The following is a 27,099-nucleotide window of genomic DNA, read 5'->3' as shown; positions in this document are numbered from 1 at the left end:
TTGCCCATTACTAAGGGAGGCATCCAGAATTCCAAGAGACTTGTGGTCTATGCCAAGCCCAGGATGCCCTTGGAAGAATGCCTGTGATATATATGGGCACTTGGGTGGCTCAGTTGTTGAGCATCCAGACTCATAAGTTCGAGCCTCACATTGGGCTCTGTGCTGACAGCTTGGAGCCTGGAGCCTGCTTCAGGTTCTGTGTCTCCCTTTCTCTCTGCCCCTCCCCCGCTCACACTCTGTCTCTGTCTTTCTGTCTCTCTCTCTCCCTCAAAAATAAGTAAACATTTAAAAAATAAAAACAAAGAATGCCTATAGTGGTATAACGAATGACTCTGTCAGCACAGGTTATTGTCTTGCTACTCTGTAGGCAATTTACTCCTGACCTTTACCAGCCCCACAGTTGGAATGTAAAGTTTCCTCTAAAGATTTATTTAAATAGAAAGTTGTTCAGTCAATCAATCAATCAATAGTTGAATTGATTTAAAAGCAGTAATAGTATTTATTGAGCACTTACAATGTAAAGTTACCATTTTAAGAGCTATATATACAGTCGTTTAACCAACCCCACAACACTGACACATGTGCATTTTACAGATGAAAGCACTGGTCACTGAAAGTGGTCGAGCAAATTGTTTACGATCACAGTGCTAATGAGTGGCAGAGCTGGGATATGAATCTAGGCAGTACGGCTCCAGAATCTGCATTCTTTAGCTCTTTGCCGTGTGGTGTCTCCAGACAAAATCCTAAAAGAAGATTTAAAGATAAGAGTTAAAGAAAAAAAACCTTAAGTACGTAAGAGTACCTGTGGTATATGCAGAAATGACAAAAGCTGCACACAAATACCTGAAGTTTATAAATGCTGCTTTGGAGCATTGCCTTTAGCAACTCCCTGACAAGCCTGCATTTCAGATTTCCTGGAGAAAGAATCTGAGTGCCCTTGATTGGGCCAGTTACTCAGCTCTGGGTCACTCAGCCAGGGAAGGAAAACTGAGGGCCTATAGAACAGACATCTCAGGGGGAGATGGTGAGTGGCATTTCCAGAAGAAATGGAACCATTATCAGGCAATCACCCCAAAGGTACCCACCACAATAATCAGTTACCTAAGTCTGAGCTGACTTCAGGACATAAATTAAAAATTGTTTTTCTTTACCAAATCCCTGACATGAAGCTTAATCCTAGTCATTTCTGAGAAAAGGAGAAATTATAGACTGTCACAAACCAGATCATTTATCTTTTTGTTTTGAAAATAGAATAGCCCATTTAGAAATACATAACACAATTTTAAGCGACATATCCTTTAACCGTGTAACTTCACTTCTAGGGGTGTATCCTACAAAAATACTCCCACATATGCACATAAATACATGTATGAGAATGTTCATTGAAGCATTGTTTACAGTAATAGAAAATAGGAAATGACTGGGGTGCCTGGGTGGCTAGTGGGTTAAACGTCCTACTTCAGCTCAGGTCACAGTCTCACAGTTCTTGAGTTCAAGCCCCACATCGGGCTCTTGTGCTGACAACTCAGAGCCTGGATCCTGCTTCAGATTCTGTGTCTCTGGCTCTCTTTACCCCTCCTCCGCGCACAGTCTATCTCTCAAAAATAAATAAACATGAAAAAAAAATAGGAAATGACCTATGAGACATCTGAGTGTCTCAGTCAGTTGAGCGTCCAGCTCTCGATCTCAAATCAGGTCATGAGCCCAGGGTCGTGGGATCGAGCTCTGCCTCAGGCTCTGCACTGAGCTTGGAGCCTGCTTAAGATTCTCTCTCTCTCCCACTGCCCCTCTCCCCCACTCACAAATAGAAAATAGGAAATAACCTAAATATTTATTAATAGGGTCTGGGGAACATGGTGGTACATCTATACTGTGAATAAATACGCAGCATTAAAAAAACTTGGGTGGTCCTATATGTAGTGACAAAATTCTTCCAACTATATGAAGTAAATAAAGCAAGTTATAGTTCAGTATGTATACTCTGAACTCATTTTTATTGGCAAGTGCATAGCATTTACTCTGTTTATAAATCCATTTGCTGTATGTTTATAAACATATGTTAAAAGCAAAAGTCTGAAAGAATATGTTAAGCTATAAGAGAGAGAATTTCTAAGAAAGGAAGCAAGGATGGAGGGGTGATGAACCTGGTGGAGCCCCATAGAAATATAACTTTAAATTTGCCAGTAGCCACACTAAAAATATAAGAGGAAATACAAGAATAAAATTAATATTAATAGTATGTTTTATTTAAACTAATATATCTAAAATATTATCATTTCAACATGTCATCAACGTAAAGCACGTATTGAGATATTTTAAAACATTTTTTTGTACAGAGTTTTTATTATAAAACATCTGGATTCAGATTAGCAATGTTTCAAGTGCTTAATAGCTACATATGGTTAGTGACCATCATATTGAACAGCTTAGCTCTTTATACTTTTATGTCCTTTTAATTTTTTTCTACAGTAAAGATATGCTGTCATCGAACTCGTATGATATATTTTTCTAAGTAGACCATGTAATAGTTGTGATGCTTTTAAAAGGTGAGTTTTAATCTCACCTTCTAATCTTCCTATATCACTTTTCTGTGAAAAAGAAATTTAGACGGCACATTTATTTCACTTGACATCAGTAGTCGTGGATTTCCATCCCAGTGAACACACATTAAGTCCATATTGGAATTAAATAAAGTGATATAATTTGAAAGAATGAATAGAGATACCTTTTAATAGCATCTAAATTATGATTCACAGACTTTTTCATTACTTTGTATGTCTGTATCTCCTTTCCTTGCAAGGCTATGGCAGCCTTTTGAATATTTTCTGTTGTTTCTCTGGTTGTAAACAAAAACACACTAAAGAAGAAATGAAAACTTAGGGGCTGCCTGGGGTGAGATGTGAATATAAAATAATAAGTTTATTTTTTGGTGAATAAAAAATGGTATATATTTGCCTTTTAAGTAATTTGCTTGAAAGTTATACATGGATACCATTTCTGCATTGATCCTTTGAAATACCTTATCGTCAATTTTTTAAAAACAAGTGTTACTTTCGGACACGTAATAGATGTGTCATTTTTTTGGCTCTGAAGAACATACATATCACGTGGCCATTACAGTATTTACCACAGATTGTATTATTTTTTTTCAGTAAAAGTATGTTGACATTTCCATTTTATTATTTCTTTTTAATTTTTTTTTTTAACGTTTATTTATTTTTGAGACAGAGAGAGACAGAGCATGAACGGGGGAGGGGCAGAGAGAGAGGGAGACACAGAATTGGAAGCAGGCTCCAGGCTCTGAGCCATCAGCCCAGAGCCTGACGCGGGGCTCGAACTCACGGACTCACGGACCGTGAGATCGTGACCTGAGCTGAAGTCGGACGCTTAACCGACTGAGCCACCCAGGCGCCCCGACATTTCCATTTTATATTGTTGTTCTTTATGATTAATTTCTTTAAAAATTCCAAGCACTCGGGGCACCTGGGTGGCGCAGTCGGTTAGGCGTCCGACTTCAGCCAGGTCACGATCTCGCGGTCCGTGAGTTCGAGCCCCGCGTTGGGCTCTGGGCTGATGGCTCAGAGCCTGGAGCCTGTTTCCGATTCTGTGTCTCCCTCTCTCTCTGCCCCTCCCCCGTTCATGCTCTGTCTCTCTCTGTCCCAAAAATAAATAAACGTTGAAATAAAAAAAAAAAAATTCCAAGCACTCAAAACATTAAAATGAAAATCAAGACAAATAGCCTAAATGAATGGCTCTTAAATAAGCATAGAGTTTATTTTTTTAGAGTGAGGGAAAAGTTTAAAATTATATTGTAGTGGTGGTTGCACAATTTTTAAATACTAAAATTCATTGAATTGTACTCTCAAAACAGGTGGATTTTATGAGATGTAAGTTATATCTCAATAAAGCTGTTTGGGAGAAAAAGATAAAATTGCCTTCGGTGACCCTATTAAGAACTTTTATAGCTATATCTGTAGTTTGAAAATAGTGTTGGGGTACCTGGGTGGCTCAGCCAGTTAAGCATATGACTCTTGATCTTAGCTCAGGGTTTGATCTCAGGGTCATGGGCTCAGGCTCCATGTTGAGCTCCACACTGGGCATGGAGCCTACTTAAAAAAACTAAAAGTAAAAAAAGAAAGAAAGTAGTTTTATGCAGGGCACTTGGGTGGCTCAGTCGGTTAAGCATCTGACTTCAGCTCAGGTCATGGTCTCATGGTTCATGGGTTTGAACCCCGCATCAGACTCTGTGCTGACAGCTCAGAGCCTGGAGCCTGCTTTGGATTCTGTGTCTCCCTTTCTCTCTGCCCCTCCCCTGCTCAAACACACACACACACACACACACACACACACACACACACACACACTATCTCTCTGTCTCTCTCTCTCTGTCTCTCTCTCTCTCTCTCAAAAATAAACATAGAAAGAAAAGAAAGAAAGAAAGTAAGTTTCATGCTTGGTAACAAGCATATTTTGTAAGATCTGATTGTTTAAGGAGGCATTTGGAAATGTCATTTTATTTTAAATATTCTTTTCTTTTAATGTTCAGATTGTGTGTCTTTGCCTCTCCTGGATAATATTTTCTGTAGAGACTCCCTGACATTTCTTTCCCCTGTGGAAATCCATTTCCTCATCTATAAAATTGGGCTAATAACTAAGTTTGGTGAAGATTAAATGAGATGCTATATAAAAAACTATAATATCTGGGATGTAGTAGGTTGTGAACTGTGCATTAGCTTGCACACTGAGTACCTGCCATGGCTTTCTTTTCTTGTCTGTAGTTTAAATGTGCTGGGGAGCCACTCTACTTTATACATAGAAAGATCTGGTAAAATATTTCGGGGAACATTTTGGATTTGTTATTATGACTCTTGATACCTAAGTTGATCAGATATCAGTGTAAGTGATCTAATTTAAAGCATATCACTATGCAGTCTATTCCTCGACATTTTTTCATAGGAAATCTTTGCCCTTGATGCTCACCTCACCTTCACATTTTCCAGCCTCAGACACATTTCATAGTCTAAGTGAAACCTACCAAGGTTCCCTTTTCAGCCCATCACTGCTTCCTGTTATTTAGTTGGATAGGTCTTTGCAGAATGACATTTCCCTCCTGCAGTGCCTCCTCTGTCCCATTTAACATGCAGCCTTCACATTTCTCCTCACCCCTACTTGCTTTCTAAAGGAGAGAAAATTCCAACTTTAGCCTCTTGTGAAACAATTCAGAGCTCATAGAGCCCTGGCAATAGGCAGCGGGCTCAGCGCTGAACTTCAATAATGATTCAGATTTCCCCTTATTTTTAAGCAGGAGCCACGAGTCACAGGGGGAAATCTGCCTGTCATCTTCACTTGCCATCACGTACACTTCCTTTTAACCCTCCTAAAATCAAAGTGTGTATGCCAACTCCAGTTCACCAAATATTGTTAGTTTTCTCGTGTTCTAGTTGTGCTCAGAAGCATTCCCTTGGGTACTCTCTGGGTTGTCATTGGACTGCCATTTCTCCCAGTCTCGTTGTGCCCGAAGCAGTTTTCATAGCTCCACGATGAACCTTCGAAGAAAGAGGTTTGTCATGAAAATGGAAACACCGGCGTGCTCTTTGTAATCAGCTCTTTAATCCTCCACCTGCCATAACGTGGAGACGGTTCATAATTATCGGCACAGAGAACCGAAGCCCTGGACTGCAGCAGAAAGAATGAGCACTGTGGGCGGGCGAGTGACAGTCTACACTCCAGTGGGGAGGGAGACACATATTTTGGAAAACTTTGACACAGAATCAGATCTATTTGTATAACCTTTTCATGTAGAACTGTGCTGCAGTCAGAGAGGGGGTTTTGGTTTTCTTCATTAAAAGCTTATTAAATGAAGAAATAGGACAGTCGTTTTGCTTCGGTAGATGGGGGTCAGAGAGGCGGGTCTGATCTCCTCAGGATATTAATGTCTGCCTTCAGCCAGGGGAAATGAGCCGTCACTTGAGTTAGAGGCAGCTTTATGTGCTCATCACTAGGGATTCCCATATGTCCAGGGAGCTGCAACAGTAAAAAATGGCAGAGCTCAGTGGTAGAGTGCAGAGGGCTCTCATTGGAATTCATGTCAGGAAGCTCAGCTCAGTCTGCCCAGAGCAAGTCTGTTTAATGTTGATCAGCTGTCCATCTGATAAACTGAATTGATATGGGCATTCCCTCCAAGGGCTGCCCTGACAGTGACAGCCGCAGCACCCAGATGTCTTGTTAGGCTTTTTTGGGAGTCTCAAGTATTTTTAACCCCTTTTGTGATACCCAAATCCAAAAGTACTTTTAGAGACCTAGACAAGGAAGCCTCGCTTGGCTTTCCCTTTGCATCTCTGGCAGAAGACAACCCACCTTAAACTATTTTAAGAAACCAGATACTGTTCGTTTGCTCCCCCTCTCCCAGCTCATAATAAACATCTCGTTGACCTGCAGGATAATTATGTGTTGACCGTCAAGTTTGTGTCTAGTTATTCAAAATGATGTTTTTAAAAAGGTTCTTAAATACAGTAGGTTACCTGGCTTGGTTATGCTTTACTAGTTTCATAGGTGTGTTGAGCACTAAATAGAACTTTATTTAGTGCATGCATGAAGAGAAGATGCATTACAGCTTTTGTTTGGGTTGGCTAATTTCTAGTAATAACTGTGGTGACTCCTTACTGAACATCCTCTGCTTTCTCAGGTATAACTGTCACCTCTGAAGGCAGCTCACTTCCTTGTAGATTGGTTGACAGATATGGAGGGAACTAATTACAGAACACATCAATACTGAGCTTTCTTTAAAAAAAGGAGGGGAAAGTGTGAGGAGATAGCTATGTTAATTCGCTTGACCATAGTAATTATTTCAGTGTATATATGTTTATCAAAACACTATGTTGTACACCTTAAATATATACAGTGTTTATTTAAGGGTGCACCTGGGTGGCTCAGTCCGTTAAGCGCCGACTTCGGCTCAGGTCATGACCTTGTGGTTCGTGAGTTCAAGCATCAGGCTCTGTGCTGTTAGCTCAGAGCCTGGAGCCCGCTTCAGATTCTGTGTCTCCCTCTCTCTCTGCCCCTTACCTGCTCATACTCTGTCTCTCTCTCTCTCTCTCTCTCTCTCTCTCAAAAAAAATATATATCTACAATTTTTGTTTAAAATATAAAATTTAGGGGCGCCTGGGTGGCTCAGTCGGTTAAGCGGCTGACTTCGGCTCAGGTCATGATATCTCAGTCCGTGAGTTCGAGCCCCACGTCGGGCTCTGTGGTGACAGCTCAGAGCCTGGAGCCTGTTTCAGATTCTGTGTCGCCCTCTCTCTGACCCTCCCCTGTTCATGCTCTGTCTCTCCCTGTCTCAAAAATTAAAAAAAAAAAAAAAACGTTAAAATATAAAATTTATTGAGCTTTGGTTTTTTGGAAATAAATCGTTAGAGAGAAGTCTTTGTGTTGAGCTGGAATTATTTTAAAATTATATTTCTGCGGGGCGCCTGGGTGGCTCAGTCGGTTAAGCGGCCGACTTCGGCTCAGGTCATGATCTCACGGTCCGTGAGTTCGAGCCCCGCATCGGGCTCTGTGCTGCCAGCTCAGAGCCTGGAGCCTGTTTCAGATTCTGTGTCTCCCTCTCTCTGACCCTCCCCTGTTCATGCTCTGTCTCTCCCTATCTCAAAAATAAATAAATGTTAAAAAAAAAAATTAAAAAAAATAAAATAAAGTAAAATTATATTTCTGCAAAACTGCCAGTAATTCAAAATTACCTACTGAATATTGGAAGAACGTGGTTTTAAAGGTTTCTGTTGAAATACTAATTAAGGATTTTTGTCTTTTTTTTTCCCCCTCGCTTCTACACCTTGTGTTTTCATGGCATGGCAAGATTTTAACATGGATTCAGGTATTGAATTTACTTGAATGAGACCAGCCTCTTTCCTGTGTACTCTAACTTAGAATGTTGAGTGAGCTTTTCTAGAAGAGACACTGAGCCCTCGGTACTGTCAGTGATTGCTTAGTGTGTGTGGTCAGAGCTGGAAATAAGACCTGGTTACTCTTTACAGCCCTTGAACCTCTGATTCAATCTCTATTTGGACCTCACTATTACTATGCCCTATAGCCTTTTCATTTTGCTTTCAGTGGTTGAAATTTTTAGCTTCAGTAGCCTGTTTTTAGTCAGAATTCTCGTTTCCAAATGTAAGAATGAAACATTAGTTTTGAATGCTGTGATCATGATAAATTCAGAATTCAAAGTTCCATCTGCACTTAGGTTATCAACATGAATAAATGGCAGAATAAGAAAACTTTTATGTTTTCATAATCATTGCATTGAATTGAATGAATTTCTTGCAACTTTGGATCTGGCCCATTTATCAAAAATTAGTATTTGACACTTATGATGATCAGTTAAAGGTTGTCACCAAGAGAGGTTCTCTTACCCAACATTAAAAGCATATACTTTTCCTTTCTATTATGCCTCGATAATTTTGTTATTTTGGTGTTTTTAAAGTATATTTTAAGAACTCTTTTTCTCTTATCTGCATTTCTCCATCCTCCCCTCCGTTTACCCTTGCTTTCTATGGGGCTGTAGAGAGAGAAACAAAACACAGACATAAAATGCTCACATGTCAGAGGATAATGAGTGCATTGGAGGGGGAGAAAAGGCAGAAAGCAGGTCTAGGGAGTGCTGGTGGATATGGGAGGGTTGCTATCGTAAGTGGAGTGGTCAGAGAAAGCCTTAACTGAACAGATGCACTTTGCGGGGACCTGAAGGAAGCAGGTGACTAAGCCTTGTTAGATACATAAGGGAAGACTGGGACAGACAGAGGAAAGGGCAGAGGCCCTGTGGCAAGAACAGGTTTGGTGTGTTCAAGGAAAGCCAAGTGATCTGTCGTCGCCGGAGAAGAGTGAATGAGGAGGAAAGAAGGCAACAAATGAATTCAGAGAGGTAAGGGGGTAGAGGAGCTGGGGCAGGTTGGACCTTGGAGTCCATTGTAGGGACTTCAGCGAGATGAGGAGCCATTGCTAACTTTTTAGCGAAGGAGTGATGGGCCACATGTTTCTTCATCTCCTGCTTGCCTCATTTCTGATCTTTTTCATTTTTGCAAAGCTAATGGACTACAAATATTGTCTCATTTTTATAATACTCCTTTTCCAAATTACTAGTGAGGTTAAGCATCATTTTATATGGATTTTGGCTGTTTGTATTTCTTCTGGAATTACGTCTTCATAGCCTTTCCTATTCTGTGCTTGAGCTGTTTATCTTTTTCTTATTAATTTCTTGTCCAGTAAGCTCCACACATATTTTGAATACAACCTTTTGTCTCTTGTATGTGTTGCAAATACTCTATTCCAAGTCTGTATTTTCCTGAGTCTTTTTTATGTTTTATTTTACTAATAAACATTATTGTACATTTTAGCTACTCAGATTTATCCATTATTTTTATTATGGCTTCCTGACTTCCCATTTTATTTTACAAGGCTTTCTCCCCCTAAGGTCATACAAATGTTTTCCTAGATTCATAGTTGTTCACATTTAGATCTTTAATCTATCTAAATATATGCTTATCTATGGTGCAAGGTAGGGATCTAACTTTATTACTTTTTCCCTGAACCTATAGCCATTTGCCCTAACATCTTTTGTAGGAATAATCCATCTTTTCCATAACAATATGAAATGTTATCTTTACCATAAATAATTAGTTTTCCAAATATATTTGGATCTCTTTCTGGATTCCATTCCACTAATAGTTTTTTCTTGGGATATTACTATACGTTTTGAAGTTGCAATAACTTAATAGTAAGTTTTAAAATCTAGAGTGGCAGGCATCTTGTTTTCTTTTCCAAAATTTTCTTTGAAATTTTCAAATTTATTCTGACATCATAAAAGTTAGCTTTCCAATTAAAAAAATATTTTAAGATTCAGAAAATGATTTTAACCATTAAAATTTTTTTTATTTTATTTATTTCTTTAAAGAGAGCTAGGGAGAGAGCATGCACAAGCAGGGGAGGGGCAGAGAGAGAGAGGGAGACAGAGAATCCAAAGCAGGCTCCAGGCTCTGAGCTGTCAGCAGAGAGCCCGATGTGGGGCTCAAACCCACAAACTGTGAGATCATGACCTGAGCCAAAATTGGACACTTAACTGACTGACACTAACTTAACTAACTGACACTCAGGCGCCCCCCCCAAAATTTTTACTTTAGAGAGAGTGTACATGATCAGAGGAGAAGAGCAGAGAAAGAGAGAGAGAGAGAATTTTTTTTTTAAGTATATGAAATTTATTGTCAAATTGGTTTCCATACAACACCCAGTGCTCATCCCAGAAGATGCCCTCTTTAATACCCATTACCCACCCTCCCCTCACTACCACCCCCCATCAGCCCTCAGTTTGTTCTCATTTTTTCAGAGTCAGAGAGAGAGAGAATCTTAAGCAGGCTCCACGCTCAGCACGGAGCTCGATCCAATGGCCCTGGGGTCATGACCTCAGCCAAAATCAAGAGTCGGACACTCAAACAACTGAGCACCCCCTGCACCTTCAAAGAAAATGATTTTTAATAAATGATTCTTGCCTACCATCTTAACATACTTAGAAAACCCTGAATTTTGTACATTTTGTATTTGGGATTTTTATTAGTTTGCTTTTGATATGCAAGGAGCCAGGGCTTTAGAATCAGAGAGCCCCAAGCTTGTGGCTCTGCATTTCACTAGCTATGTGAACTTCAGCAAGTTAGCCTGCCAGCCAAACTCCTTTCTGCACAGTAGATATAATAATGCTTACCTCAGAGAGCTGTTGTGAGTTTTACTTTATTTTATTTATTAATCTATTCATTGAATTATTGTTATGCTTGCAAAATCATATTACATAAAGTACTCAGCATACAGTAATTAATTGGCTCAAAGTAATTAATAATTAATTTAGTTATTAATTGCTGATCTTTTTCATTTTTAGTAATAATTTAGTAACTGGGAGCCATAATTGCTCCTAGGCATTTTAAAAATTGGATATTTGAAGTATTTTCAGTATTTTCATGTCAAATGACATGATATGTGCATTTACTTCAAAACAATCTAAAAAAGAGTGAAAGGTGCAGCTGAAACAAAATTAGGGTCCACACAGGTTCCTTATGCTGTATTTTCCACTTTGGTATATTTGAAAATTCCCAGGATAAAAAGGTTTTTTAAAAAATGCATATTTGAGGCGCTCCGGTGGCTCAGTCACCCGGCATCTGACTCTTTGTTTTTTCTCTTTTAATTTACATCCAAGTTATTTAGCATACAGTGCAACAATGTTTTCAGGAGTAGATTTCATTGATTCATCCCCTATGTATAACACCCAGTACTCATCTCAACAAGTGTCTTCCTTTAATGTCTCTTACTCATTTAGCCCATCCCCCCATCCAAAGCCCCTCCAGCAACCCTCAGTTTGTTCTCTGTATTTAAGAGTCTTATGTTTTGTCCCCTTCCCTGTTTTTATATTCTTTTTACTTCCCTTCCCTTATGTTCATCCTGTATCTTAAATTCCTCATATAAGTGAAGTCATATGATACTTGTCTTTTTCTAACTTATTTCACTTAGCATAATACCCTCTAGTTCCTTTCTAACTTATTTCACTTAGCATAATACCCTCTAGTTCCATCCACATTGTTACAAATGGCAAGATTTCATTCTTTTTGATTGCTGAGTAATACTCCATTGTGTGTGTGTGTGTGTGTGTGTGTGTGTGTGTGTGTGTGTGTATGTGTACACACACACACCCATCTTCTTTATCAATTCATCTGTCACAGGACATTTGGGTTCTTTCCATAATTTGGCTATTGACAATAGCTCTTCTGTAAACATTGGGTTGCATGTGCCCCTTCAAAACAGCATGCCTGTATCCCTTAGGTATATACCTCGTAGTGCAATTGCTAGGGCGTAGAGTTGTTCTTTTTTTTTTTTTTTTTTTGAGTTGTTCTATTTTTAATTTTTTGAGGCGCCTCCATACTCTTTTCCATAGTGGCTGCACCAGCTTGCATTCCCACCAGCAGTGCAAAAGAGATCCTCTTTTTCTGCATCCTTGCCAACATCTGTTGTTGCATGAGTTGTTAATTTTAGCCATTCTGACTAGAGTGAGGTGGTATCTCATTGTGGTTTTAATTTGTATTTCCCTGATTATGAGTGATGTTGATCATTTTTTCATGTGTCTGTTAACCATCTGGATGTCTTCTTTGGAAAAGTGTCTATTCATGTCTTTTGCCCATTTCTTCACTGGATTATTTGTTTTTTCGGTGTTGAGTTTGGTAAGTTCTTTACAGATTTTGGATACTAACCCTTTATTTTATATGTCATTTGAATATCTTCTCCCATTCCATTGCTTGCCTTTTAGTTTTGCTTATTGTTTCCTTCTCCATGCAAAAGCTTTTTATCTTGAGGAGGTCCCAGTAGTTCATTTTTGCTTTTGTTTCCCTTGCCTCTGGAAATGTGTTGAATAAGAAGTTGCTGTGGTCGAGGTCAAAGAGGTTTTTGCCTGCTTTCTCCTCAAGGATTTTGAAGGCTTCCTGTCTTACATTTAGGGTTTTATCATTTTGAATTTATTATTGTGTATGGTATAAGAAAGTGGATCAGGTTCATTCTTCTGCATGTCACTGTACAATTTTCCCAACAATTTTCCTGAAGAGACTGTCTTTATTCCATTGGATATTCTTTCCTGCTTTGTCAGAGATTAGTTGGCCATACATCTGTGGGTCCATTTCTGGGTTCTCTATTCTGTTCCATTCACTTAAGTGTCTGTTAGGCATCCAACTCTTGATCCCAACTCAAGTCATGATCTCATGGTTCGTGAGATTGATCCCTACGTCTGACTCTGCACTGACAGCACAGAGTCTGCCTGGGATTCTCTCTGTCCTTCTCACTCTGTGCTCCTCCCCAGCTCACACACATGCATGTGTGCACTCTCTCTCTCTCTCAAAAATAAATAAACATTTTTTAAAATGTGTCTTTAAAGGGGCGCCTGGGTGGCGCAGTCGGTTAAGCGTCCGACTTCAGCCAGGTCACGATCTTGCGGTCCGTGAGTTCGAGCCCCGCGTCGGGCTCTGGGCTGATGGCTCAGAGCCTGGAGCCTGTTTCTGATTCTGTGTCTCCCTCTCTCTCTGCCCCTCCCCCGTTCATGCTCTGTCTCTCTCTGTCCCAAAAATAAATAAACGTTGAAAAAAAAATTAAAAAAAAAATGTGTCTTTAAAAACTGTTCTAAATGACAGTGTAAACCTTTGTTGTTGTTGTTTTTAATCTTTATTTTGAGAGAGAGAGAGACAGAACATGAGCAGGGGAGGGGAGAGAGAGACACACACACACACACAGAATCTGAAGGAGGCTCCAGGCTCTGAGCTGTCAGCACAGAGCCCAACATGGGGCTCAAACCCACCAATGCTGAGATCATGACCTGAGCCAAAGTCGGATGCTTAACCGACTGAGCCACCAAGGTGCCCCAAGCATTTGTTATTTCTAAATGGAATATTAGTCATTTATTGTATTATTTTCTGCACTTTTCTGTGTTTTCTTAATCCTCTCAAAAAGAAGGAAAGCAAGGAGGGAAGAAGGAAGAAAAAGGAAAAAAAAATAGAGTAAGAAAGAAAGAGAAGACTCCATTGGTTTTTTTTTAATCTCCCTTGCCTATGTAGTGAAACATAATTGACCCTTCTGTTTTGACACCAACTTAAAAGTGTAAAAAATTTAAAAGACTTCACATTAATATAAAGAACAATTTCTAATAATTAAAACTATTTATCAGCAAACCTGGCTCCTGTGAGGTAGTTATCACTCATCCATCCCTGAAAGGGGTGATTGAGGTTAATTGACCTCTGGGGTCACTTTGATGCTATGAACCTGACTTTTTAGTTTATATCATCCTTCCCTTTTGAAAGGAGGAATGAGAATAATCCCTTATACCTTTATAAAATTGATTGCTAATTAAAGAGTTATTCATTTAACAAATATTTGTAGCCAGCCTAGAGAAATAGGATAGTGTAATTTACAGTGTAGTGAGGGAGAGAGGGAGCAGGAAGATAGATGGCTAAAGAAATAATTACAGGATAGTACAATAAATGATAGCTATGTTCAAAGACTTTCAAGCACAGGAGGAGTTAACTCTGGAAAGTATGGGAAAACATCACAGAAGTGACACGTGAGCCAAGTCTTAAAAGTTCCTTATACAGAAATCTATTTATCACTCACCCTATGACAGCAAAAGTTGTATGGCAAAGAATAAAAAAAGTCGTATGGCACAACTACACAGTGGACCTCTATAGAAATGTTAAATAGAACAAGGAGATTCTATTTAAAAAGAAAAAAAAAAAAAGAACAAGGAGATTCTCTGTTTGTAGATGATGTAGAACTATCTACAAGAGATAATATTAAGTGAATAAAACCAGAGTGTAGATGTATGAACATAAACTCTTTACCATCTTTTGTGGTGTAGTTTTCATTAACCATATCTTTCAGGAAGCTATCTGGCTGCATAGAACAGGACTCTAACAACAGTAGGTTAAAAGAGTGCAGTGTTTATCTCAGCTAACAAGAAGTCTAGAGGCGGGCACATCAGAGCTGGTATAACTCTCAAAGAAGTAAGTTATTAGGGGCTCAGACTTCTCCGTTCTTCCTGCCCTACTCTCCTGAGGTTGGGGGCCCTCTTTAGGATCCTTAAGTCTCTTCTGCACTCCCAGGTAGCTGTGCCATCTTCCAGACAGAAAGAAGGGGTAAACCCAGATTGCCAAAGATGCAAACCAGCTGAATCTGTCCCCTAACATCAGGAACTCAGGAGATTTCTCAGAAATCCTACCTAGTAGGTTTCTGCTTACATTCTTTGGCCAGATGGTGCTACATGATTACTACTAGCCTCAAGACATCTAGGAGAGGTATTTTTAAGTGAGTACATTGTCACTTTATATATAATCAAACATATATTGGTAGTGAGGAACATAAGAATGGAAAGGTAACTAGCAATGTCTTCCATCCTTACGTCTAAAACTAGGATGCTAAAAAATTTGGAGAAATGTTGGGACAAAATGGATCAAAACAGATGGAGTTGTTTAATATAACTGAAAGAAAGTGATTTGGTGGAAATTTTTGTAGAAACATTGATTAATCCTCAGTTTCATTCAATGTGGTAATTACTTCCCTACTCTGATTATTTAACATAAGTGGTATTCATTTGTGACTCTTTTCCAATCAAGATTTAGCATGAAAAATACCCAAGAGTACTAAAATATATGTACATAAAATGGCATGAAGACTTTTATTTAAGATAATTTTTAAAATCCAGTACATTGAAAGTTTACTAGATTGCTTTGGGTGGCTAAAACAGGAAGAAGATAATGAGAAGAAAAATTTCCCAAATTCTTTCACACTGTCACTTCTCTGCTGTACACTAAATTATACTCTTGCATAATGTGATCTAGAGTTGTTTATCTGATGATAAAATCTTAGAAATTGAGAGCACAGTACCAGATAGTGGAATTGCAGGACAGATTTAAAAGATGACAGATCATTTCATTTCTATTTTTTGTAGGAAAGTAGTGTTAGTAATATTTTTGTCTCTTTGTAACTGTTAACTGCCAGTCTAGGTAATTATTTACTTTCAAGCCCTGAATCTTAGGATTTGGGAACTGGAAAGAATTGTTTCTCTTTCAGTGATGAGAAGACCCAGGTCCTAAGAGTTTAAGGAATTTGCCTCTGAACTGTGTGATGTTACCGACAGAAGTAGCACTGTTACCCAGATTCCTGACTGGGCTACATCACTTGATAAATGGTTCTGATCAAATGAGTTGGAAACAACTTGATTACTTTTCCCAGTTATTATCAACAAAAAGAGTCAAATCCATTTATAATATACTCTCTCGTAGAAAATTCTCTTCCGTAGTGCTTAGAACTAGGGATGAAAATTGGACACGTTTTGGTGGGCATATACCAATGTTGGTAACATTGGTAACTTTGGCCTTTTTTCCCTCCTCATTTACTATTCATTATGTAAATAAACATTTTAAATTATCTCTGGTCATTATGACAAGGTGGCTCTGAGTTCCAACTTTGTCCTTTACAAACTGGATGTTCTTGATCAAGTATTTGACCTCCCCAGACCTGCTGTAATTAGAATCACAAGTAGATAATATAAATGAAAGTTCTTTGTAAATTGTGGTTATTGTACAAATTATGGCTTTTCACTTTTACTATTGCAATGTTTTTGTTGATTCTGACCATGTGGCATTTAAAGATTGCTATTTATTTAATGAATGCTGCTTTATGATAAGCAGTGTCTTTATTAAAAGCTCATAATCACTTAGTTTCATCCTCAGGGTAATTCAGAACACCTACAAGTTTTTGCATGCCTGCTTATTACGTTCTTTCATAAGCTGACTGAATGAGACAGCTGCCCAGTGCTTAACCTTTCCTGAGTTAATATACTTGCCCACAGTCCCATTGTGCAATTTTTGTGAAATATGACAATATGGATTTTTACAGTGATTGGTATTGTAAACTGGAGAACAGGATAAAAATACATTTTTCTTTCAGTTACTTTTTTAGAACATAATTTTAAATGTTTGTTTGTTTTTAAATGTTTTCTGTTAACTTCTCAGTAGACCTCTAAGCTTCCATCACTGGTGATTTTCTTTGGGATGTAATGAGGTTTTCATTGAAACCACAAATTTATTCTTTCTTTAGAAGCTGCTTAACTCACTGGTTCATTTTCTCCTACTCCCCAATTGGTAATCAACTGCAGAATGTCCACTGGGTCATTTTTACAAATACTGTTTTTTAACAAAGGAAATTAAAAATGTGATTTTTTTTTTTTTGTAGATGCCTAGTTGTCTGGCTCCTTTATTTTATATAATTGTGTCTTTATGTAATTATTGTATCATAGTTGTTAATCTAGTACCGTTTATTGTGTATTTATTTGTCTCCATATCACAAGGTTGTCCTAAGTCAAATGCTTAAATTTGACCTTTAGGTCAAGCCCTTTTGTTACATTTCCCTTGGATCTTTGTAATAGCTTCCTTCCCCCCACCCCCCATCTCTGTACTTTCATTATCTACTTTTTCATATTCTTCTACATATCACCTTCAGAATACTTTTCCTAAATCATTTTTTAAAAATGTATCATCCCTCCTTCTCAAAAGCACTGCGTGTATAACAAAGTACAGACCCTTTATCCTAATGTAACCTAGTCACTTATGCATATAGACCCTATACTCTGGCCAAACTCACCTCCTCACCCTCTGGTCACATTTTCTCCTCTTGCCTTCACCAAGCCTTGATTTCTCTTCTCCCTTATTCTAGGATTCCTAATCACTGTCTTTTCTCTACCCTTTATCTCCAGCTATAGAAATCATACCTATCACCCATGGCCCAGCACAAATGTACCTTATTCAGAGAAAATTGTTTATATTTTTAAATACTTTTTCTTATACTTTATACTTATTTTCTAAGTTTTCTCAAATTTGAATGAAATGCCCTATTTATTTATTCATTTATTTATATATTATTTTTATTCTCAAGTTAACATACAGTGTAGTCTTGACTTCAGGAGTAGAACCCAATGATTCATCTCTTACATATAACACCCAGTGCTCATGCTGCAAAGTGTCGTCCTTTATGCCTGTTGCCCAATTAACCCATACCCCTCACTCCACCCCCACCCCCATCAACCCTCAGTTTGTTCTCCGTATTTAAGAGTCTCTTACGGTTTGCTTCCCTCTCTGTTTTTTTCTTATTTTTCCTTCCCTTCCCCTATGTTCATCTGTTAATTTTCTCAAATTCCACATGTGAATGAAATCATGTGATACATCTTTCTCTGACTGACGTATTTCACTTAGCAGAATATCCTCCAGTTCCATGTACATTGCTAAAAATGGCAAGATTTCATTTTCTTTTTCATCTCTGGGTAATATTCCATTACATGTGCGCATGCACTACATCGTAATCCATTTATCAGTTCATAAATATTTGGGCTCTTTCCATAATTTGGTTGTTGTTGATAGCACTACTCTAAACATTGGGGTGCATGTGCCCCTTCAAATTAGCATTTGGGTATCCTTTGGATAAATTTCTAGTAATGCAATTGCTGGATTGTAGGGTAGGGTTTTTGTTGTTGTTGTTGTTGTTGTTGTTTGTTTGTTTTTTTTAGGGTAGTTCTATTTTTAATTTTTTGAGGAACCTCCATACTGTTTTCTAGAGTGGCTGCACCGGTTTGCATTTCCACCAACAGTGCAATAGGGTTCCCCTTCTCCACATCCTCGCCAACATCTGTTGTTTCCTAAGTTGTTAATTTTAGCCTTTCTGATCGGTGTGAGGTGGTATCTCATTGTGTTTTGATTTGTGTTTCCCTGATGATGAGCAATATTGAGCATCCTTTCATGTGTCTGTTAGCAATCTGGATGTCTTCTTTGGAAAAGTGTCTATTCATGTCTTCTCATTTCTTCACTGGATTATTTGTTTTTCAGGTGTTGAGTTTGGTAAGTTCTTTATAGATTTTGGATACTAATCCTTTATTCTATATGTCATTTCCAAATATCTTCTCCCATTCTGTCAGTTACCTTTTAGTTTTGTTGATTGTTTCCTTTTCTGTGCAGAAGCTTTTTATCTTGATGAGGTCCCAGTAGTTCATTTTTGCTTTTCTTTCCATGGCTTTCAAAGATATGTCGAGTAAGAATCTTTCAACTGGCATATCTAGGAAGCAGCCTAGGTATAGTGGAAACAGGTTGAACTTTGAAGTCTCTATCAGTTATATGTTGTTACATAACAAACTGCCCCAAAACTTGGTGACTTAAAACTGTAACCATTTTATTTTTCATAGTTCTGTAGGTTGGCTGAACTCATCGTCTGCTGGTTTCTCCTGGGTTTATTTATGTGGCTGCATTTGCCTGGTAGGTCAACTGGAGGGTGGGCATGGTTAGGAAAGGTAGGCCTCTCTCCATGTTGTCTTTCATTCTTAAGGAGGCTAGACTAGGTTTCTTCACAAGTAGTCTTGGGATAGCATACCGAGAGGGTAAGCCCCGGTGCAAAACACTTACAAGACCTTTGGATTTTATCCTGCATTTGCTGGTTTTCTATTGGCCAAACAAGTCATATAATCAACTCAGAGTTAATCAAGGAGGATATGTGACATGGATGTCAGGAGGTATGATTCATTGGTGGACATTGGTATAACCATCTGCCACAGTCCACCTTCAGGTCCCCATGATCCACATTCCTTCCTTATGCAAAATATACTTACCACCTCCCTAAGCCCCAAGTCTCGTGTATTTCATGGCATCGAGCTCAAGGTCCGTGATCTCATAATCTCATAAGTTTCATTAGGTCCAGATGTGGATGTGGCTCCAGGGGTGCAGCTCCTCAGTCCAAGGAACTAAAAGGATAAGTTACTACCCCTACCATTACTACACATCCAGTTTGGAATAGTGAGTCAGGAACAAGACAACCACAATAGTCACTTCCATTAATGGGGTGCTCGGGTGGCTCAGTCGGTTGAGTGTCTGACTTTGGCTCAGGTCATGATCTCACAGTCTGTGAGTTCAAGCCCCGCGTTGGGCTCTGTGCTGACAGTTCGGAGCCTGGAGCCTGCTTCGGATTCTGTGTCTCCCTCTCTCTCTGCCCCTCCCCGGCTCATGCTCCATTTCTCTCTCTCTGTCAAAAATAAATAAACATTAAAAAAAATTTTTTTAAAAGAGGGAGAATTGGGAAGCCCATAACAATCATTTGCCCATAGTAATTCTGAAATCCAGCTGGGCACCTATTATCAGGACCTCCTACTCTAGAAGTAAAGAATATTTTTTGACTAGAGCCCAGACCGTTTCCTGGGAGAGATTCCCCAACCATTGTACTCCAGAATCCTTTGCCCTCCAAACTATTTTCCCTGGAAATTTTCAGAAAGAAATGATTTAGAGATCGCTATACTTGTGGTAAAATAGCATAACATATAGACTTGTCAAATTACTATGTTATACACCTGAAACTAATGTAACGCTATGTGTCAACTATACTTCCAATTAAAAAAAGAGACAAGATGGGGGGCCTGGGTGGTTCAGTCAGTTAGGTGTCTGACTCTTGATTTCAGCTCAGGTCATGATCTCATGGTTCATGAGATTGAGCCCCGTGTCAGGCTCTGGGCTGACAATGGGGAGACTGCTTGGGATTCTCTCTCACTGTCTCTGCCCCTCTCCCACTAGTGTACTCGTGCACTCACACACAGTCTCTCAAATAAACATTAAAAAAAAAAAAGATGACTCATACTTGTATTTGAGTAGCTGTCTCAGCCTGATTGCTTGTCCATGGAAAGTTGGTTTAGAAGCTCCTTTTTTTCTTTTTTCTTTTTCCTTTCTTCCTTTTGAACTGTCAACTGTCACTTGAGTTGAAGCTCATACAACTCCCTCAAAAGCTTTTTGGGATTTCTGTGAATGTCATTAACGTTCATTCCGTACCCTAAAAGGCATATCCATAGTTCTTTTTTGAGGTAGACATGTCTACTTTAGGTTGAGTATAAGGCTCCTATGGGACAATACCCTTAAAATTCTTAGAGACCTTTTGTCTAGCCAAAGGGGTCAATCAGGCATCAACTTAAATTTGTTAGGTCTTTAGAAAAGGTCTTATAGCTGTAGTTTTGATTTGATTTTTTTTCCTAATACCATTTCTTTCTTTGAAGTCTTTGTTTCTGAAGAGACTGGAAATGTGAAGGTTCTCTTTTCAACCTAGCAAGTCTTTTCTCCTTCACAGGTCCTCTAAACTGCTTCCAAACTCACAATTCTCCCTTTAGCTCATCTCTCTTGTACCTTGTACCTTGTACACAGCTGAAATAATCCAGATGACATTTCATCATTCTGCCTGGTAATCCTCTTATCCAGATACATAATTTTATTATACGTTTTCTATTTTTCAAGTTACCATAGACAATAGTTTTGCCAGTTGTTTCACTCCCTTCTAACATAACATGTCCCTTCTCAGTCTCCAGTAACAATTTCTTCACTGCCTTTCTAGCTTCCACTAAGAATTTGCTGTCTCTTTAGCTTTCACATTTAGAACCCACCATTCAGACTCAAAGCCACTGACACATATTTTAGGCTTTTGTTGAACAGCACGCCATCCCACATATACTAGTTTCTGTATCAGATATCTGTTGCTGCATAGCAAACTACCCTATAATTTACTAATTTGAAATAGTCATTTTATTGCACATTCTGTGGATTGACCAGATGGTTCTTCTACCTAGGGTCACTCATGTGACTGCTTTGGACGAGTCTTAATACAGAAGCATTTTTTAGGCTTGCTTGTGTCATGTTTGCTAAGGCCTTTTGCTGAGGCCAAACCCAGAGTTAGTGTGGATGGGACAACACAGGGGCATGGAAGCCAAGAGGTGTGATTCACATGAGATGTTTGTAATAGATTCCAACAGATTTCAAGCTCCACATTACTGTGTGCCTTTGGGAAAATCATTTAATGGTGTGCAGCAATTTTCTCACCTGTAAAAAGGAATTAGTAATACCTATCATAGGATGGTTGTGAAATTTAAATATTTTAGTAATTTTTTATGATTTTAAAATAATGCTTTTGTTATTAGAGAAAATGTCCAAACTATAGAAAAGTATTAAAAAAGAAACATTTCTTGAGATCCCATCTGATACGGTACTATACTATAGGCTCCTCGAGGGCCTTCTCTATTTTCTTTACTACTGTAGATATATATCTTGGCTTTGTATTCTGAAATGTAAGGTCTTTGAAGGAAAAGAACTATGGATATATTCATCTCTGTAAATCCCATAGCTTTGCATTAGGGTTAAAAAAGATAATGTGTAGAAGTGCTTGGCTTAATGCTTGACACAGGTTATGTTCCCCCCTTAAATTGGAGTTTCATTAGATCCTAGTAAGGATTTTTAGATATCCTAAAATTACAGAGGTGGGAAAGGTATGCTGAGAACAGATCATCTAAATGGATCTCTGGAGGGTGGCCTCCACTGCCCAGCTTCTCTCTGAGGAATCCTGGTTATTCATGGCATGGAGGATGAGGAATGTTCCAGGGAAGGAACATGTCGAGATCTGCTTATAGGGGTGCCTGGGTGGCTCAGTTGGTTAAGTGTCCAATTCTTGATCTCGGCTCAGGTCATGATCTCATAGTTCCTGAGTTCAAACCCCATGTCAGGCTCTGTGCTGACAGCTCAGAGCCTGGAGCCTGGGTTGGAGTCTGTGTATTCCTCTCTCTCTGACCTTCCCCCACTCATGCTCTGTCTCTCTCTCTCAAAAATAAGTAAATACTGAAAAAAAAAATCTGAGTATAGATGCCAGAGTGATCAGTAGAGAGGCCTCTATTAAAAACTCCATTAAAAAAGAATAATCTAAAAAAGAGAGAGACTAGCCATTGAAATATTTTATTGTTAAAAACTGAAGTCTGACATTACCGATATGATGGTTTTCTTGACACTCAGACAAGTCTTACTTTCACATTTTAGTCAAAGAAGTTTGGCAGAGATCACAGAACTTATCCACACTGCTCTCCTCGTACATCGTGGGATAGTAAATTTAAGTGAATTGCAATCCTCTGATGGACCACTGAAAGACATGCAATTTGGAAATAAAATAGCTATCCTGAGTGGAGACTTTCTTCTAGCAAATGCCTGCAACGGACTAGCTCTGCTACAGAACACCAAGGTAATACCGGGCAGGGTTTGCTTATGTCTGGGTGACTTTTAGGTGGCTCTTGGTTGACTGCTGGAGCTGTGGAGGTCTGTATGCCCTGCTGCCCCAGCCCCCCACGTGTGGATGCTCAGTAAAATTGGGATGATGGTGGTGGCAATGTCCACATCAGGTAAAACACAAATGCCAAGAAAGAGTTTTAAAATTAACTTGTTTTTCTGCTGGTTGTAATTAATTATTTGTTAACTATATCAGTATGGTTAAATAACACAAAGTATGTCTATAAACAAATATTACCTATTATCTCACTACCCAGAGACAACCACTGTTAGTTAATATTGTGATGTATTTCCTCTCAGGCTTTTTGTTTGTTTGCTTACTCCTACCTTCATGTTGTAACATAGGTGAGAACTAACATTATAAGGTTTTTTTAATCCTGCCTATTTTTTCCTGCTTCATATTATGATGTGGGCACATTCCCGTGTTATTAACACTTTTCACAAACTTGTTAAGGGTTGCGTAATATTCAGTTATTTATTTATTTGTTGGTTTATTTTTGTGAGACAGAGACTGAGCATGAATGGGGAAAGGGCAGAGAGAGAGGGAGACACAGAATCTGAAGCAGGCTCCAGGCTCTGAGCTGTCAGCACAGAGCTCGACACAGGGCTCGAACTCACGAACTGCAAAATCATGATCTTAGCCAAAGTCGGATGCTTAACTGACTGAACCACTCAGGCGCCCCAATATTCAGTTATTTAGATGTAATATCACTTCTTTAACAAATTTCTCATTTTTGGAATTTAAGTTGCTTCTAATTTTTTACTGTCATAAATAGATATGCAGTAAACATCTTCACATATCAATTTTCCTCATTCCAGATTATTTTGTTAAGATAAATACCTAAAAATGGTTCAAAGGGCTTAAACATTTTTAGCGTATGGCAAGCTGCTTTCTAGAAAGATTATAGAGTTATTCCTTATATATGAATTTGAATCAGGTTTAGCTGTAAAATAACAGTGGCCTAAACAAGACAGAATCACTCTTTCTCTTGTAAAAACATCCAGGACTAAACAGTCCAGGATTGAGTCTACAAAGTCAAGAACCTGGGCTTTTTCTGTCTTACTCCTCTGCCATCCCTGTCTTACTACTTTATTTATGGCCCCAAATAGCTGTCATCATGTTCTCACTCCGGTCAATAGGAAGGGAGGAGGAGGAAGGACAGAGAAGGACAGGTCTCCTTCTCCTAAAGATCAAATGAGGGTACATCCTGGTTTGCTAAGGACAGTGTCAGTATATGTCTGCTGTCCCAGAATCCCATCTGACTTAACATTTGTCCTGGAATTTTTTTTAACAGAGGACGATTAATAATTGCATTAGAATGAGCCAGGATGGGTTTCATAGATGTCTACTTTATACTTCCAACCTCCAAAAACCTCAGTTTTTGTCTCATCTAAGCTAATAGTATGTGAGAACTGTGTACAGTGGAGAGTGTTCTCATGGTAAGGTGATATTAAATCTGGAGGACAAGCAGAAATAACTTTCCAGACACCTCCCAATCAAGGATAGCACACAAGGCAGCTGGTGGTACAACGAAGTGTCCTGAATGTCGAGGTTAACAGTTAACTTCTCCCTGTATCAGGTGTGGAAGTTTTTGGCACTGCTGGCCCAGCAGCGGGCCACTTGATGTATCAGCCAACTGCACTGCGGCCCATGTATGGCCTTTGAGAGTCACCAAGTCACCAGTCCAAAAGCTCAGTGGGAAGCAGAGTAAGGTGGAAGTTAGGTGTCTGTGAGTTACGTATGGAAAATCAAGGCTGATCAGGGGAGGCGGTAGAGAGTAGACTGAGCACCCTTGCTTGTGCGGTGTTAACCTGTAACTGTTTGATTGTTTGGCAACGCTTTGTTTTTTGCAGTGAACCCTTCTGGCAACAATAAGCTAAAAACTGTATATTTCTTTTTTTTTTTTTTAAGTATTAAGATAGTTGGTAAGGAATGTGTAATTCTCATAAAATGTTGGCATTTACTATCCACTGTGGAGGCCATTTTGTTATCACTGACCGCATGAAAACAAGAAGTATCAAATCTGCTGAAAAAGTATCAGGATCTATTTCCAAAGTTAGCAGTTACTTTAAGAAGATTTCCTGAGGATGAGGGTTTCACACATGCCACTGCAGAAGGTATATACACATACCTCGCTGTGAAGCCTAACTTTTGTTTAGACAGATGTCTGTTTTTCTAAATTAATTTCACTCATTTTCGACTATGGGTTTTGTGGGGTTTTTTAAATTTATTTATTTTGAGAGAGAGAAAGAACAAGCAGGGGAAGGACAGAGAGAAAGAGAGAATCACAAGCAGGCTCCACGCTATCAACACATAGCCCGATGCAGGGCTTGAACTCGTGAACAATGAGATCATGACCTGAGCCGAAATCAAGAGTCAGACACTTAACTGACTGAGACACCCAGGCACCCTTCAACTACAAGTTTTTATGTGCACATAGGGATAAGGGAAGCGATAACTTTATATTTCTTGGCCCCATTGGCCAAAGAAAAACTTTGCAAACAGTTAAATAATTCCAGTTTTAGTTGACTGTCATCAGGTACTTCAAATAATTGAATCATTTTAGTTAATTCAAAAAATGTTTTATTTTTTTCATCCATTCATGGAATCAAGGTAAAGCTTCTGAAAGTATATTCTACCAGAGATTAAGCCATTATGAGTGAGATCCGAAATTCAGCTTGAAGTACAACATGGAAGATAAAATTACTAGTTTATAATAATAATACAAGTACACATTTTGCTGAGGTACACACAGTGTTGTGGTAAAAACAAGGTTCTTACTACATTGAGATTCCTGTGGAGTACTTGGAACTGGTTGTGGCATACCCGTAACTCATAATTGCATCCAAACAAGTGTCCACATTCTACTAATTGCAATAGATGGAATTGTTATAAATATTTACGAGTATTTTTATGTTCAAGTCTTTGAACTACATGATTTTGGGGATTTTGGTGTTGAGTACAAAACATAGTTCAGCACTGCAGTATGTTCCTTCTGTCTTTGTTGCCTGTCATTCATCAGATTTTCAAAATCTTTATGCCCAACAATGGTATTGAACTTTTTTATAAATTTTGATGACATCTTGTTCAGAATCCATTGGAAGTCTGAAATCGAGGGTTCAACAAATAGAACACAAAATGAAACTTTTAGGGAATTATAATGAATTCCCTAAACAATCAAGGAATTACAGTTAATGAAAATCCCGTTGGATTTTTTCTTTGCAAAAGCAAGGAAGGAGCACAACAAAATAAATAGTAAGAACTCAAATGCTACCCAAGATTAAAATTTTAAATTATGTAATTGTGATTTGGAATATCTCATCTTGCAGGAAGAATCCTTTGGTAGTGCGCCTATTTTGAATAAATTATACACACACATGAATGAAATGAAATTGAGAAGGCCTAGATTTTGTAGCATCTAATTTTAGCAAAGCATTCAAAAGAATCGTAGAGACAATTTATTTGACAAGCTTTGTCTTATAAAAATATTTGTCAAAAGAAGGTACTCTGAAGGAAGCAAAAAGACAGTACCTTGAAAATATTTGGGCTAGAATAGTTACACTTTACAATATTTAAAAAATCAGAATTGAGGGGCACCTGGGTGGCAGGCTCAGTTGGGTAACCATCCAACTCTTGATCTCAGCTCAGGTTTTGATCTGAGGGTCATGAGTTCAAGCCCTGTGTTGGGCTCTGCACTGGGCATGAAGCCCACTTAAAAAAAATTAGGGGGCGCCTGGGTGGCTCACTAGGTTAAGTGTCCGACTTCAGCTCAGGTCATGACCTCACGGTTCTTGAGTTCGAGCCCCGCGACAGGCTCTGTGCTGAAGGCTCAGAGCCTGGATCCTGCTGTGGATTCTGTGTCTCCCTCTCTCTACCCCTTGCCCACTCATACTTTCTCTCTCTCTTTCTCTTTCTCTCTCTCTCTCTCAAAAATAAATAAGCATTTAAAAATTGTTTTAAAAAATTAGAATTGGGGCGCCTGGGTGGCGCAGTCGGTTGAGCGTCTGACTTCAGCCAGGTCCCGATCTCGCCATCTGTGAGTTCGAGCCCCGCGTCGGGCTCTGGGCTGATGGCTCAGAGCCTGGAGCCTGTTTCCGATTCTGTGCCTCCCTCTCTCTCTGCCCCTCCCCCGTTCATGCTCTGTCTCTCTGTGTCCCAAAAATAAAATAAAAACGTTGAAAAAAAATTAAAAAAAAAAAAATTAGAATTGAGTTTCTGTTCCATTTTGGAAATTTGCCTAGAGCTTACCAGGTAACTCAGAACTGGTAGAATGAGCATTTTCTCAATTAAAAATATTATGGTCTACCAATAAAACCAAACGAAGATATCAGTAATTTCATATTAGTCATAAACTGCAACTGTGAAGAATATTGCTGGCAGTTTTATTTTTAAATGTCATATTTTCTTTGTAATTTTTTTTTT

The 27,099-nt window shown here is 38.8% G+C and overlaps 1 protein-coding gene across 1 annotated transcript in view; it reads left to right on the top strand.

Moving 5' to 3' along the window:
* Positions 1 to 27,099, top strand: part of PDSS2 (decaprenyl diphosphate synthase subunit 2) — a 263,366-nt gene that overhangs the window by 136,715 nt on the left and 99,552 nt on the right. Inside the window, exon 3 of the mRNA XM_043592048.1 lies at positions 22,434 to 22,632. Within this exon, the coding sequence (XP_043447983.1) occupies positions 22,434 to 22,632 (199 nt within the window). The remainder of the gene's footprint in view (positions 1 to 22,433; positions 22,633 to 27,099) is intronic.

The sequence above is a fragment of the Prionailurus bengalensis genome, chromosome B2 (assembly GCF_016509475.1).
Source record: "Prionailurus bengalensis isolate Pbe53 chromosome B2, Fcat_Pben_1.1_paternal_pri, whole genome shotgun sequence".
Taxonomy (NCBI): domain Eukaryota; kingdom Metazoa; phylum Chordata; class Mammalia; order Carnivora; family Felidae; genus Prionailurus; species Prionailurus bengalensis.
Note: the sequence above shows the minus strand (reverse complement) of the source record. Positions and strands in the feature narration are given on the sequence as shown.